The sequence below is a fragment of the Mobula hypostoma genome, chromosome 10 (genome assembly GCF_963921235.1).
Source record: "Mobula hypostoma chromosome 10, sMobHyp1.1, whole genome shotgun sequence".
Taxonomy (NCBI): domain Eukaryota; kingdom Metazoa; phylum Chordata; class Chondrichthyes; order Myliobatiformes; family Myliobatidae; genus Mobula; species Mobula hypostoma.
This window is the reverse complement of record NC_086106.1, coordinates 17,449,229-17,465,346: the sequence shown is the minus strand read 5'-3', so window position 1 is coordinate 17,465,346 and position 16,118 is coordinate 17,449,229. Positions and strand designations below refer to the sequence as shown.

General features: G+C 47.9%; 1 protein-coding gene across 1 annotated transcript; it reads right to left on the bottom strand.

The window, feature by feature from the left end:
* Positions 1-5,404: 5,404 nt before the first annotated feature.
* Positions 5,405-9,001, bottom strand: LOC134352697 (gastrula zinc finger protein XlCGF7.1-like). Its single transcript, XM_063060094.1, has 2 exons — positions 8,798-9,001; positions 5,405-7,533 (listed from the first exon to the last, which is right to left on the bottom strand). The coding sequence occupies exon 2, from the start codon at positions 7,379-7,381 to the stop codon at positions 6,371-6,373; it is 1,011 nt and encodes a 336-aa protein (XP_062916164.1). The 5' UTR covers positions 7,382-7,533; positions 8,798-9,001; the 3' UTR covers positions 5,405-6,370.
* Positions 9,002-16,118: the final 7,117 nt, after the last annotated feature.

Below are 16,118 nucleotides of genomic sequence, written 5' to 3'. Positions count from 1 at the left end.
GCCAATTCCCTGCCTCCCGTGACCACCTCCTCATTGCATCTACTTTCAGAGCCTTTTGATCTTTAACCTCTGCCCGTGTGCGGGTCGGGGGAGGACAGATGGAAGATCAGATTTCCTGGTTGTACAGCAGTGGTCGAGTGTTTTGGGGCCCCTGGTACTGCAGGCGATATGTTGAAGATGATTGGCTGGAGATTTATTCAAGCAAGCCTGATTGAAGTCCCCAGCAATAATTTGGAAGGTGCCAGGGCAGGCTGTTTGCTGTAATCTATCCCTTGAGTGCATGCCCTTTGGTATGCAAACTGTGGTCAGGATTTTGGAGAATGCTTTTGGTAAGTGTTAATCATAAACCCTGACTGCTATCTTTTGTCTCTTCAAGTCAACAGTCTGGTTTATCTGGTGTATTGAGAAGCCTTAGGGTCTTAGTGACGCTATCTGGAAAATATGAGGTCAGCCACGTCTCCATGAAACAGAGGATGCAGCAATCCCTTATTTCGCTCTGATACAGCAATCTTGCCCCAAAGTCCTCAGTCTTGTTCTCCAGAGACTGCACAGTACATTTGCTGACAAAATACCGGGTAAAGGAAGCTTTACTCCTCCTCCCTCACTTCCAGCATGTCGATGTACCTTTGTCTGCTTAAAGGTGCTGTACCTGCATCTTGAGAGTTAAGACCACCAAGTCCTTAAGAAGATTGTAAGATCACTATTTTGTTATGCTGATTTAAAAATACATTACTTAAAAGGAAAATACAGGCTGAACATTGCAGTGATAGTAGTTCAGAAGCGGTTTATCTAGAAGTTTTGTGTGCGGCCTGCAAAACGTTGCTATATGTCACCAGTGCTATCATGGACGATGGTCATGAGGATGGAGACGAGGTGAGAAGAGGGTGAGCGAGTAACCTTCTGGGGAATGGAAAATGTGAGGTGGGGGGTGAAAGAGAAAGAAATATAGCTGTTTAGGGTGGGGAAGAAATTACGAGAAGTTAGAGATATAGATCATCCAAGTAGACCACTAGCTTGTCGTAGGGTTTGGAGGCTTGCCTGCTTCAATGGCCCTAAGTGCTATGTTGGCTGGAGTCAGGGCCTTTTGCTTTGGCTCTAGGTAGGGTCGCCCATGCCAAACAGGTCAAAGGGTAGAGTACAGACTAAGGGTGGTTCTCCAGGCTCAGGGCTAACAATCCTGACCGGTCAAACAAAATTGTTAAGGAAACATCAATGAAGAATCCTTCTACATCTGAGTGAGACAGTATTCCAGAGTCTCCACCCGGGACTTGCAGGACTGACAAAGGAAGCTACTGACGCAACGAAGGAAGTCCTGAAAGCCGTCAGAGATGGAGGACCTTCTCATTGCTGCCCTAAACACCAGCGGCATACGGGCAGCAAGTAACAGCTATTGATGTTCATACCATCAGGTTGGAGGCTACCCAGATGGAGTAAGAGGTGTTGACCTCCAACCTGAGATTGGCTTCATCGTGGCATTGTAAGAGGATGTGGAGAGAGAACTTTGTATGGGAGTGGGAAGTTGAATTGGAATGGGTGCCCACCGGAAAATCCCGGATTTTCAACAGACACACTGAAGCTGCTCCCTAACCTTCGTCAGGTCTCACCGATGCAGAGGCGGCTCACCGGGAGCACGGTGGATAATCCTGAGAGTTTCGCAGGTGAAATGATGTCTCCCTCTCACAGCGTACTTGGGGGTCTGAATGGCACTGAGGGAGGATGTGTTATTTTAGCATGCTGGTGGCCCTCTCACCCCTACACTTCTCCCCCACCCTCATGACATGTCCATTGCCTCCCTCAGGTTCCCGCCGTTCTCCACTGTCGATTCCAATCATTCCTTCTTCTCTTGTCCTTCACCTCTTCCGTCGATTACCTCCCAATTTCTCACATCATTCCCTCTCCACCCACCAACATACAACCTCCCCCTTCCCCACATTCTGCCTCTTTCCTTTCCCGTCCCGATGAAGGGTTTCAGCACGAAACATCGGCTGTTTATCTTTCTCCGTAGATGCTGCCTGACCTGCGGAGTGAATCCAACAAAAGCAAAGCTCAGCTTCTCTGACACGTCAACAGCTTTGTGTCTCTGAGTCATACGCAGAGACTGGGTAGACTGTATGGGGGGGGGTCATATATTTAAGGTAGGGATGCATAGGAGGATTTGGGGGGGAATATGTGAGTAAAATTTTCACCTAGAGTTTAGTACCTCGAATACACAGATCAGGGAGCTTCACTCTGTGTCTGACCCCGGGAGTGTGTGATGGGACGATGTGGAGGGAGTTTCACTCTGTGTCTGACCCCGGGAGTGTGTGATGGGATGGGGTGGAGGGAGTTTCACTCTGTGTCTGACCCTGGGAGTGTGTGATGGGACAGTGTGGAGGGAGTTTCAGTCTGTCTGACCCTGGGAGTGTGTGATGGGATGGTGTGGAGGGAGTTTCACTCTGTGTCTGACCCTGGGAGTGTGTGATGGAACAACGTGGAGGGAGTTTCAGTCTGTCTGACCCAGTGAGTGTGTGATCAGAGGGTGTGCAGGAAACTTCACCAAGTCTGACCTCCGGAGTGTGTTGTGAACATGTGGAGGTAGGTTCTCCCTGGATTTGTTGTCAGTAATTAACTCTCCCCAATAACTCTGCTCTAGGACCTGATTGTGATTTTTATAAATGACTTGGATAAGGAAGTGGAAGGGTGAGTTGGTAAGTTTGTTGGTAACACGAAGGTTATCATATGTTCCAATGGGACATTGACAGGTTGCAGAAGTGGGCTGAGAAGTGGCAAATGCAGTTTGATCTGGAAAAGTGTCAGGTGAAACATTTTGGAATATTTAAGGGCGGGTACAGGGTTAATGCCAGGATTCTTAGCAGCGTGCAGATACAGAGTGATCTTGGGGACCATGTCCATAGATGCCTCAAAGTTGCAGCGAAATGTTAGCAGGGTGCATGGTGTGCAGGTCACTAGTTGAGGAACTGAGGAGCCACAAAGTATGTTGTAGCTCCATAAATGTCCAGTTTGACCACACTGAGTGTATTGTGTTCACTTCTGCTCACCTCATTATGGGAAGGATATGTAAATATTAGAGAGAGCAGAGGAGATTCACCAGCATGCTGCTTGGATTAGACAGCATGACTAATGAAAAAAGGTTGAGTGATTCAGGGATTTTCTCTGAGGAAATGTTGAGTGATTTAGGGATTTTCTCTGAAGAAATGATGAGTGATTAGAAGATCAATTTTGCTGAATTGGAAAGAGATTAACCCTCCTACGGTGTTCCATTGGTTTTCACAAACTATGGTGTGTTTGAATTTGGAAAAAATCAGAAGTGTGGTTTATGATCCTTCCATTAGATTTGAAAAAACTTGGAGGCCGTTCATTCAGCATTTTCATCTGATGTAATTTGACCATTTCCAAACTTGTTTTATTTCTCTGTACTGTTGGTTGAGAGGAATGGAGTCGTCGACACTAAGGTTTTCTTCTTTCCCATTTTCATGTTGTTAGTATTGCCCAAGTCTTTTAGTTTAGTTGACTAATTCTGTTTAGTTTAGTTTTTTGGGGGGATGGGGTTTGTTTTTTTTTCTTTTTCTTTTCTTTTTCATGATTTTTCTTCAGTTTTTTTTTTGCTTTGTATTATTCATTATTATTCTGCACGATTGAGAGCTTTGTTAATTTTTACTATTTGGTTTTACAATTACTTATTTTAAATGTAACAATGTATCTCCTACTAGTATTTTTGCTTTGTTATGTTTTCATTCTATGAAATTAATAAAAAGATTGCAAAAGAAGGAATGATGAGTGATTTAAGGCTTTTCCCTGAGGGAAATTTGAGTAATATAGTGATTTTCTCTGAGGGAAGGTTGAGTGATTTAGAGATTTTCTCTGAGGGAAGGTTGAGTGATTTAGAGATTTTCATTGAGGGAAGGTTGAGTGATTTAGAGATTTTCATTGAGGGAAGGTTGAGTGATTTAGAGATTTTCTCTGCTGAGCAAAGTGGTTGAGAGGTTTCTGAATGAACATTGAACTCGTGAACACTACCTCTCTACATTTTTGCGTGACTTACTTAACTTTTTAATAACGAACATTGAGAAAACACTCCAGGGATTGTAGTTTTTTTACCCTGGACATGGAGGTTGTAGGGGTTTTGTAGAAGTTCACCAGGATACTGCTTGACGGTGGACAAATGTGTTGCTTTCTCCGGAGCCGCAGAGACCGAGGGGAGACCCCTGGGTCGTATCCCCACAACCAGGAGAAATGATCCTCCCTCTCCTCCATTCAGGGACCCCTGACGGTCCTTCCAGGCGAGGCAACACTTCACCTGCGAATCAGCTGGGGTTGTCTATTGTGTCCAGTGCTCCTGATCTGCCCTCCTCTGCACTGGTGAGCCCTGAAGTAAACTGGGGGTGGGGGGGGGGGCTGCTTTGTCAAGCACCTCTGCTCCACCCGCCAAAACAGAAATTACAGCCACTGTAATTCTCATCCCCGTTCCCGTTCTGACATGTTGGTCCACGGCCTCACCTCTGCCAGGACGAAGCCACCCTCAGGTCGGAGAGCAACACCTCATATTCCGCCTTGGTAGCCTCCAACCTGATGGCACCAGTATTAATTTGTTTCCGGTCTTTTTTTTTTGCCCTCCTCCTTCCATTCCCCACTCCGGCGTCTTATCCCTCCTGCCCATCTCCTCCCTTAGAGCCTCTCTTTCCTCCCTTTCTCCCATAGTCCACTCTCCTCCCCCACCAGAATCCTCCTCCTCCAGCCCTTCACCTTTCCTGAACTATCACCTTGCCCTCCCCGCAGTATTTTACTCCGTTTCAGCCCTGAAGGAAGTTCTCGGCCTGAAGCGTTGAAACATTTTCCATAGAAGCTGCCCGACCTGCACAGCTCCTGCAGCATTTTGTGTGTGTTGCTCTGGGTTTCAACATCTGCAGAATCTCTTGTGTTTCAGACCTGATAGAAGGTTATGAGATTATGAGAGATCTAGACAGCCGGTGTTTCAGTTTTCACAGGATGAGAATGTCTGAGTGCGGGGCTGCGGAGTTTCGGTGAGAGGGGATAAGTCCGAAGGAGATGCGCAGGGAAAAGTTTTGATGTTTTTTTAACACTGAGTGTCAGGAGTCAGGAGAGGTTAAAGATGTCCTCAGACGGGCACCATGAATACGCGTGGAACAGAGGGATACGGACATAGCGTCGGCAGGAGAGATTGTACATTGGCACAATACCGCGTGACCACCAAACGCATCAATACGGATCCCACCTCACTCTCCTCGCTGCCAGACACACACGGCTGCCTCGAGAAACTAACTTTCAGCCGCGTCACGTCGCGTTCGTCTCCCCCAACCCCAGATTCTTGCCCTACACTGACTTCTTCCCAAACTCCAAAACGAAAATCTAACTGGAAGAAAGAGACGGAGTCGGGAAGCCGAGTCTAAAGTCACATTTTACTTTAAGTGAGGGCACAGGTGTCACTTGGCAGCAACATGATGTATCCAATTCACTTACTTTCACATAGGAACCGTAATGAATTATTTAAACAGAGAATTCTTAATCAAGCAAATATCCCACCACCTATCAAATACTCCCAATGGCGTCCACCTCAAATAGTCCAGCTCCCGGCCTTCACGTGTGGCTTAGCCACCAAGCCCAGCGGAACGGTTTCTACTGACAGGAGAAGGAGCAAAGGTGAGTTACTAGCTCCTAACACCAGTCACTTCGGTAGATGGGGCTCGTCAGTCGTGGTTGGCAGCTCATCTAGGAGAAGGAAAACTCTGATCTCAAACCTCTGCTGCCTTGCGGTTATACCCACTCATGGGGAAGGCCTCAGGGGTGAACCCCGAGGGAAAAATCCAGAGCTGGAGTCCCTGAGGCAGTCCCACGTTGAGTTCAATGCCGACTGGCAACTCCTGCGACGCCGCTGGTGCCAAACTGTATCGGTCTCTGCCTTTAGATTCATCAGATGCGTGGGGGGGGGGGAGCTTACTACATGGACAACAGCTCACTCTCCATATGGTACTGCCCAGCCTTTGCGTATCTAGACAGCGAGGATGCAATACCAGGTCAACGAGGCCTCGATCAAATGCTACTGAGATGTTAAATACACAACATATCCGACACACTGGGGGAATGATTTACCTCTGTGGAATGCTGGAGAAAACTAGAGCAACCAGGAGGAAACCCACAGGTCTGCGGGGACAGGACACACACACACACACACACACACACACACACACACACACACACACACACACTGACAGACACACAGGCACACTCCCACATGGATACAGACAGTGCCCGAGGGAAGGATGGCAGGGTGAGTCGACTGCCGTGGCAGGAGATGGCAGGACCAAGTGAAGTCCCCACCCCCACCTCCCCCGCCGGGACACGTGTAGCTTCTCTACTCCGCGTGCGTCCGCCGGTGGTTCCGCAGTTGCCACGACCAAGTGAAGCACCTCCCGCAGACGGTGCAGGAGAAGGGTCTCTCCCCGGCGTGGATCACGTGGTGCTGCTTCAGGTGCACGGGGCTCTTGAAGGCCTTGCCGCAGTCGGGGCAGGGGAAGGGCCGCTCCTCGCTGTGGACCTGCCGGTGTTTCAGCAAGATTGAAGTCGTGCTGAACCTCTTCCCGCAGTCAGGGCAGGCGTAGGGCCTCTCCCCCGTGTGGGTCCGCCGGTGGACGTGGAGCTGTGACGACCGGGCGAAGCACTTCCCACAGACCGGGCAGACGAAGGGCTTCTCCCCGGTGTGAACTCTCCGGTGCTCCACGAGGTGGGCAGACTGGACGAAGGCCTTGCCACAGTCGGGGCAGGAGAAGGGCCGCTCGCAGGTGTGGGCGCACCGGTGCCCCTGTAGGTGCGAGTAGCGGCCAAAGGCCTTGCCGCAGTCGGGGCAGGAGAAGGGCTGCTGGCAGCTGTGTTTGCGCCGGTGCCTCTGCAGGTTCGAGGACTGGTGGAAGGCCTTGCCGCAGTCGGGGCAGGAGAACGGTCGCTCGCGGGTGTGGGTGCGTTGGTGCCTCTGCAGGTTCGAGGACTGCTGGAAGGCCTTGCCGCAGTCGGGGCAGGAGAAGGGCCGCTCGCCGGTGTGGGTGCGCAGGTGCGCCTCCAAGTGCGAGAAGCGGACGAAGGCCTTGCCGCACTCGGGGCACCTGGCGCTCCTCTCCCTGGTGTGGATCCGCCGGTGCTGCGAGAGGTCTTGGTCGCTCTTGTAGGTCTTGCTGCAGACCTCGCAGCTGAAGGGCCGGTTCTCAGTGTGGGCTTGCAGGTGCCGGCGCAGCAAGGACTGGTAGGCAAACACCTTCCCGCACAGCGCGCAGGACAACAGGCCCTCCAGGTCACGTCTGCTGCTCCGCACGCCCTCACCACCCTCGGAAGCAGGTGCCTCCACAGGGATGTCACTGGGCTTTCCTTCCATCCTGCAATGGGCACTGTCAGTTAAACCCTGGCACTCTCACCTCACTCTGCAACAGCCTGGTGCGAATACTTCTCATTAACTTTCTCTGCCTCGTCGAACTACTTAAGCTCCGCAATTTGCTGCTGTGGAGAGGGACATACAATTCCAGATAGCTGAAACAAAACAAAAAGAGATTTCTAAACGATAGGTTCACAGCAATAAATGTTATAGCCTTCCTCTGAAACTGTAGTTCAAAAATCTGTTTTACCACATTAGGTATGATATGATCTATCTGGATGGCATGCATACACACTCTTTTACATTAATTTCAGAGGAATCTGAACCACTGTGTAGAGGTCACACCTAACATCACTTTATAAAGGGGTCCAACTCCCAAAACCATGGAGTTATTTTCCTGCCCAGCTTCCTTGAAGGCCAATGAATACTATATATATGCCCTCTGCTCAATGGCTGCGACAGTTAAAATGGATGAGAGATTTAACAGAGACACTAAAATAACTTTTCTTTTTTTTCAATATTTTTATTAATTTTCTACATAGAATACAGAGTTCAAGAAAAAAGAAATATATCAAATACATTATACTGAATCGCACATACAAACTCCTTACTCTATACTGTATTCATACAAATTGATTAATTCATAATATTGAAATACCGTAAATTTATTATATGGGGAAAAAATCTAATCCACTACCAAGACTGAAGCTGATTGGTAAAGAAGAAAAAGGGGGAAAAAAAGTATATTATTAGCCACCATCTGTGCTTTAATGGCAAATCAAAGGTTTTGAAAGTAGTTCAAAAAAAGTCCCCACAATGTTTGAAAGTCTTGATTAGATTCAGAAATTGAATACCGAATCTTCTCTAAATTTAAACATGCCATCACATCCCGCAGCCATTGAACACCACATCTTTCTATTTAAGCAAGAGTGCCCTCCTAGCCACAAGAGAAATAAAATCCAAAATGTACAAATCAGATTTCTCCAAAATAGTATCCTTTCCTCCAACAATACTGAATAAAGTGGTCAAAGGATTAGGCTTAAAATTTACTTTTAAAAGTACCGAGAAGGTTTGAAATACTTCTTTCCAATATTTGCCAAGACTCCGACATGTCCAAAACATATGAATGAGTGAAGCTTCATCATTACATTTATCACAATAAGGAGATATATTCAAATAAAAGCGAGACAACGTCAAGAGGGCCCTATGGACCACTTTAAATTGCTAAAATAACTTAATGATCTCAAATTAAACTACTCGAGAAGTTAGCAAAATTTAATCCGCAGAAATCCTGACAACCGTGGGTTTAGCTCTTCCGCTGACTGAGGATGGCCATCACTTTTCCCACAAACCCCCACGCGCTAAAAACAGCTCTATCTAATCAGCAGCGCCCTCCGCCCCACGCGATTTAGGACCTACCGAACACACTGCGCATGCTCTACTGTACGGGGCCAGCTCGCCCTGGCACCGACGCGGTGGGCACCGCCGGCTGCAAAACACCCACAACAACAACCGGCGGGAACTGGCAATGGGTACCGGTGGAGGGGCGGGGAGAATCACCGACCGCGCAACCGGGAGCGGGCGCCGCAGCCGCCCGTTGGCCAAACCGGTTTCCCACGTGACCACTGCGCCCGCCCCGCATCCTGACGTGAGCGCGGCTCATGATTGACAGTGGAATTGACCACTGTGAGTCGCTGGAGGACTCAGCCCTTTGTTTGTCCTCCAACTAATGGGACGGCCGAGGGGCGTAACCAAGCCCCGATGATTGATGGGTCGGCCATCTTCAAAAGGATCCTCCCAACGAACGCATCTTCACTCGTTCCCCACTCTCCGCTTTGTGCATCTCTCCCTCTCCCTCATTCCCTCAGTCCCTCTCCCAGCCGACCCTCCCCACTAATCCCCCTGGTCGCTGCACCTGCCCATTCACCTCCATTCAGAGCCCCAGACTGAGGCCAGACTTCACCTGCGAATCTGTCGGAGGTCGTCTGTCGTATCCGGTGCTCCCGGTGCAGCCTCCTCGACATTGATATTGATAAGGTGTTGGGGGGTGGGGGGAGGCCAGCTTCAGCCCAGCCTCCGTAGAATCCAGAACATCTTCAAACAGTGGTGTCTCAGGAATGCGGCGTCCATCATTAAGGACCCCCACCACCCAGGACATGCCCTCTTCTCACTGTCACCATCAGGAAGGAGGTACAGAAGCCTGAAGGCACACACTCAGCGACTCTGGGACAGTCTCTTAGATTAGATTATGAGGACACGCAGTCCTCTTTTATTGTCATTTAGTAATGCATGCGTTACGAAATGATACATTGTTCCTCCAGAATGATATCACAGAAACACAAGACAGACCAAGACTGAAAAACTGACGTCCTATTTCTGAATGGGGATTGAACCCGTGAACACTACCTCACTACTGTTTTATTCCTTTTCTTGCACTATTTGATTAATTTATTTGATATATATATATATAAATTATACAAACTTGAGACTTGCTTGCTTACAAAGCAAGAAGCCTGAAAGAACCGAATTAAAAGAAAAAAGAATCAAAAATATAAATGCTGTGTTTTGCATTGTACTGCTGCCACAAAGTTAACAAATTTCACGACGTCCGCCGGAGATAGTAAGCCTGATTCTGATTCTTTGCTGAGTTCAAAGTTCAAGGAGCATTTATTAACAAAGTGTGTATACTTTGTACAACCTTGAGATTTGTCTGCTTACTGACAGCCACAAGACAGAGAAACCCAGTAGAACCCATTAAGACGAGAGAAGCCTGTCGGACACCCAACGTGCGGAGAGAAAAGAAATCGTGGAACCAATAAAAGTAAGCAAATAGCAAACAGAGCGAGGGTTCACTGAAGTCTGTGAGTTGCAGGCCACAGTGTCAGTTCAGCGCAGAGACAAGTGAACCTCACGGAACCGGTCCATCCCTCGCCACCAGGCCCGACACCCTGATCTTTCCAATCTGGCCTGGCATTTAAATCGTCCGAATTCTGGCCGTTCCTCGCTCTCGTACCTGGGCCCTGCCACTTCAATACTCTCCTGGCCCGAGATCTGCCGCCTCGATTCGGCCTGTACCTGACCTTTCCAATTCGGCTCGGTGCCTAAATCAATCAGACCTCGGGTCTTTCCTCCTCTCAGTCTCGGGCTTGACTCTGCCGCATTGAATCGCCTCCAAATCCGCTCCAGCAATGGACAAGCACCAGCTCATTCCCCGTTCCCTCGCCTCGCCTCGCCTCACCACCCTCCAGCTTCACGACCCCAGTTCACACACAAAAGTGCCAGTTTGTCCGATCGATTCAAAAGCTCAACTCCATCAAGCTACAGTCAATTGTTTGCAGTGATCGTTCAGCAGGAAAAGTGTAATTCATGAAGTGACAAAGTATTTAGTTGTTTTCTTTGCTTTGTTTGTTGGCAGCAAGTGGTCAGCGAGCTTCACCAGCGCCACCTTAAACTGAAAGTCAGACCAACCACCTTAATTCCCATCCCGACATGACGATCCATGGCCTCCTCCCGTGCCATGATGAGGCCACTCTCAGCGTGCAGGAGCAACACCTCATATTCCCTCTGGGCCTGGCATGAATGGCAATCTCCCCCTCCAGTAATTTTTTCTCTCCCCCCCCCCCACTTCCCTCTTCTTTCATTCCCCACTCTGGCCTCAGACCTCTTCTCCTTAATTGCCTATCACCTCCCCCTGGTGCCTCTCCTCCTTCATCTCCTTCCATAGTCCTCTCTCTTCTCCGATCAGATTCCTTCTTCTCCAGTCCCATACCTTTCCCACCCTTTTGGCTTCACCTATCACCTTTCTCCCCCCCCCCGTTTTATTTTGGTGTCTTTCCTCCCCTCCTTTCCCGTCCTGAAGAAGGGTCTTTATGCTTTATACTTTATTGTCGCTAATTGATACTAGAACGTACAATCATCACAGCGATATTTGATTCTGCTCTTCCCGCTCCCTGGAGTACAAATCGATAGTAAATATTAAAAATTTAAATTATAAATCATAAATAGAAAATAGAGAAAGGGAAGTAAGGTAGTGCAAAAAAAAAACCGAGAGGCAGGTCCGGATATTTGGAGGGTACGGCCCAGATCCGGGTCAGGATCCGTTCAGCAGTCTTATCACAGTTGGAAAGAAGCTGTTCCCAGATCTGGCCGTACGAGTCTCGGCCCGAAACGTCGACTGTTTGTTCATTTCCATCGATGCTGCCTACTGAGTTCCTCCAGCATTTCTGAGTATTATACACTGAAGAACCCAGTTATTGAATCAGTATTGGAATCGGTTTATTACTGTCACGAGGACCGAGGTGAGCTTGCGCACTGTTCAGACGGATTAGGTCATTACACTGTGCTTTGAGGTGGGACAGTTGAACAGCGATAACAGAATACAGGATTCATAAAGAAAGTCCTTTGCCGGACTAAGCTGCAAAGTCATAACATGGTGGATAGTGAGGTCAAGAGTCCATTGTGTTAAACTACGGAACCATTAGTCTTATAATAGCAGAGGAGAAGGTTAGTGGTACATTTATTCCGATGGGAGAGATTGGAGGGGGGGAACAAGAGAATGTCCTGGTGGGAGGGGCCTTTCATTACACTGGATGAGCCTAGGATTGGGCAGACTGTGCCCACTAACTTCTGTTCCTGTGTTATGATTGGCAGACTGGACCGAGACGCAATTTGTCAAGAGCACGTCTGTAGAAGTTCGTTAGAGAAGTTTCAAGTGTTTTAAAATTTATTCATTTACGGGATGTGGGCATTGCCAGCTACGCCAGCATTTATTGCCCATTCCTAATTGCTCTTGAGAAGATGGGGATGAGCTGCCTTCTTGAACCGCTGCAGTCCCTGAGGTGTAGGTACATTCACAGCGCTGTTAGAGAGGGAATTCCATGATTCTGACCCAGCAACAGTGAAGGAACGGTGATATGCCTCCAAGTCAGGATGGTGAGTGACTTGGAGGGGGATTTCCATGAGGTGGTGTTCCCATGTATCTACTGTTCTCGTCCTTCTAGATGGTAGTGGTCGTGGGTCTGGAAGGTGCTGCCTTAGGAACTTTGGTGTGTTGTTGCAGTGCATCTTGTAGACAGTACACACTGCTACAACTGTTGGTCGATGGTGGGGGGATTGGATGCTTGTGGAAGGGGTACCAATCAAGTGGGCTGCCGTGTACTGGGTGGTGCCAAGCCTGTGATGTGTCTAATCTCCTTGAGCTTCCAAGAAAGTAGAGGCATTGGCGTGTCTTCTTCATGGACCCACAACAGGTCGGCCAGAAGTTGGAAGCTATTAGCTCTTTCCACCTTCTACCTACCAATCAGATCTCCCCGCATTCCCCATTCTGGTAAAGTATTAATTCCTTGGTTATACAAGGAATACAAGGACACAAGCATCAATAATACACACATCAAATTTGCTGGTGAACGCAGCAGGCCAGGCAGCATCTCTGGGAAGAGGGAAGATGTTTCGAGCCGAGACCCTTCTTCAGGACTAACTGAAGGAAGAGCTAGTAAGAGATTTGAAAGTGGGAGGGGGAGGGGGAGATCCAAAATGATAGGAGAAGACAGGAGGGGGAGGGATGGAGCCGGGAGCTGGACAGGTGATTGGCAAAAGGGATGTGAGAGGATCATGGGACAGGAGGCCCAGGGAGAAGGAAAAGGGGGAGGGGGAACCCAGAGGATAGGCAAGGGGTATAGTGAGAGGCACAGAGGGAGAAAAAGGAGAGAAAAAAAGGGAAAGAAGAAAGTCATAATAATGATAATAAATAAATAAATAAGTAAACAAGCAAATAAGGGATGGGATACGAAGGGGAGGAGGGGCATTAATGGAAGTTAAAGAAGTCAATGTTCATGCCATCAGGTTGGAGATTTTAATTTTTATCATATTTAAGTCACTCAGTTATTTTTTCTCTCTCCTGTCTTTGGCATTTACCCATTCTTTGTAAACTCTATCTAGACTAATAGAACTTCCATCCCATTGATAGTTTTTGATTCTCATTAACATATCCAAATGACATTCACCTAAACGGTTTCTCAGCTTGTTTTTGAGTTGATTCATTAGGCTAAAACCTCGCTTACAGTCCGCACTAGACGCAAGAAATGTTCCCCCAATGTCCATCAACTGTGCAAGGTCACAAAACTGCTCATTTTGAAGTACAAGTGCCACCACTTGAGCAAAGTTTGAAATCGGTTTGGATTTAATTTTTTCTTGCACAGAAAATCTGAAATCATTAAACTGTCTATTACAATATTTTCAGTTAGAAAATCATGATATTTTAGGTATAAGGCATTAACCTGGTTCATCGCCAAAAGTGGAGTCACAATCTGCATTTGCGAAGAAATCAAAAGCTGACCATTCTTGTACCTCAGCTTCGATCTCCTCTGGGTTTGATTGTTTTTGCTCTCGCTCATCTGCACTCAACCGTAACATGTGTAGCACTCCTGTAACGGGTAATGACGGGTTCTATTGCCTGAGCTTTCGTACACCGTCCAAATGCGATTTACTTGCCAAATGACGCTTCAAAAAAGTCAAGTTTCCAAATATCATCCCACTTCTTTCCTCTAGCAAATTCTCCAGCAACTTTCGCATCACATCAATATAAACAGATAACTCCAGTTTCCGAATCGTACATAAGTATTTCTCGTAGCTGAACGTTCATGACCTCACGAGCTTTCGGTGTAGCAGTTTCTACTATTTTGTTAAGCCATTCAACTTTAAACAAATTTGCAGTTCTTTTGCGCTTCACGCCCTTCGCTTCTTTTGAATTCGACATAGTGAATCAATGTTCTTTTCAATAAAAACTTAGTAAGCTATCTACAGGATTTGAAACAGATCTTTGTAAACTTTACGATATGAACACTGTCCGCCAAAGATGGCTGCCGTCGTGATGCAGCTGTACAAACCGGAACAGGAACGGTGAGGTGACGTAAATTAGTGACGTGCATTATGGTATTTGAAAAACTGACTAACTAGTTAACAGAAGCAGTTAGCTAAAAGATTATATTCAGTAAGTATAATTATTAACTACTACATTATTTTAGGTAACTAACCTTTTGTGTGCACATTAATTTCCTTTGTGCGCTGGGTGAAAAACGTGTGTGCGCACACACGCTCAGCTTAGAGGGAACTATGCTCACCACCATCTGTGACCAAGCCGTCGCGGGCGTGTCAATGGTGTGGACCACAGGGTAATAACCAGCTCCATCGTTTCTGCTCCACCTGTTCAGTTCATGTCAAAGTCATCAAGACCCCCACCATCCACGTCATGCTCTTTTCTCACTTCTGCCATCAGGGAGGAGGTACAGGAGCCTCAGGTCCTACACCTCCAGGCTGAAGAACAGTTATTACCCTTCAACCATCAGGCCCTTGAACCAGAATGAGTAACTTCACTTGCCCCAACACGAAACTTTGGATGACAAAAGGCTGATCACAGAGGCAGAGGAACAGCAGCTGGTCTCCTCTGGGTCGATGTGTTCAAGGACTCATCTGTGGATCTGAAAGCATACACCAGGGTTGTCACAGACTTTATAAAAACAGTTGTAGACAAGTGTGTCCCCACAAAATCATTCAGAGTCTTCCCCAGCTAGAAGCCCTGGATGAGCACGAGATCCAGAATTTTCTAAGGGCCAGATCAGAGGCATTCAAGTCTGGTGACTGTGAAAGTTACAGGGGGTCCAGGGACAACCTTCAGAAAGCCAGCACACGGGCAAAGTGGCAGCTCTGGACTAAACCTGAATCAATGAAGGATGCTCCACGGTTGTGACAGAACTTGAATATCACCTCTTACAAAATGAAAATAAGCAACATAGGTGACAAGGGGGTTTTGCTTCCAGGTGAGCTCAATGCCTTCTAAGTTCACTCTGACCGTGAGAACATGGAGAAACCATCACGGACTCCCACAGCCCCCGATGATGCTGCGATTCCGGTCCCGGAGGCCGATGTGACAGCGGCCTCCGGCAGGGTGAACCCAAGGAGAGCGTCCGGCCCAGATGGGGAACCTGGCCAAGCACTGAAGACCTGTGCTGATGGGCTGGCTGGAGTGTTCACCGAGATCTTTAACCTCCCGCTTCAGCAGTCTGAGGGACCCAGAAGAATGAGGTAACTTTTGCCTCAATGTATATCGTCCATATCCACTGTGATGAATTGTTTTGAGAGATTGGAGATGAAGCATATCAGCTCTACCTGAGAAGCAACTTAAATCTGCTCCAATATGCCTACTGGTGCAACAACAGATACAATCTCATTGGCTCTTCAGTCAACCCTGGAACATCTGGACAGAAAGGATGCTCTTTATCGACTACAGCTCAGCATTTAGTACCATCATCCCCTCGAAACTAATCAATAAGCATCCAGACCTTGGCCTCAATACCTCCCTGTGCAACTGTATCCTGGATTTCCTCTCTTGCGGAACACATTCAGTTGGGATTGGCAACAACGTCTCCCCCATGGTCTCCACCAGCACAGGCGCACCACAGGGCTGTGTGCTTGGCCCCCTGCTCGACTCGCTTTATAACTATGACTGTGAGGCTACGCACAGCTCCAATGCCATACGTGGGTTTGCTGATGACTCCGCTGTTGTAGGCCGAATCAAAGGCGGTGACGAGCCAGCATTTCGAAGGGAATTTCAACAAGACCACGGAGCTGCCTATTAACTTCAGGAGGAGGAAACCAGAGGGGTCCATGCGCCAGTCCTCATTGGAGGATGAGGCGGAGAGGTGGTGCTATTATTTCAGGGGACCTGTCCTGGGCCCAGCACTTA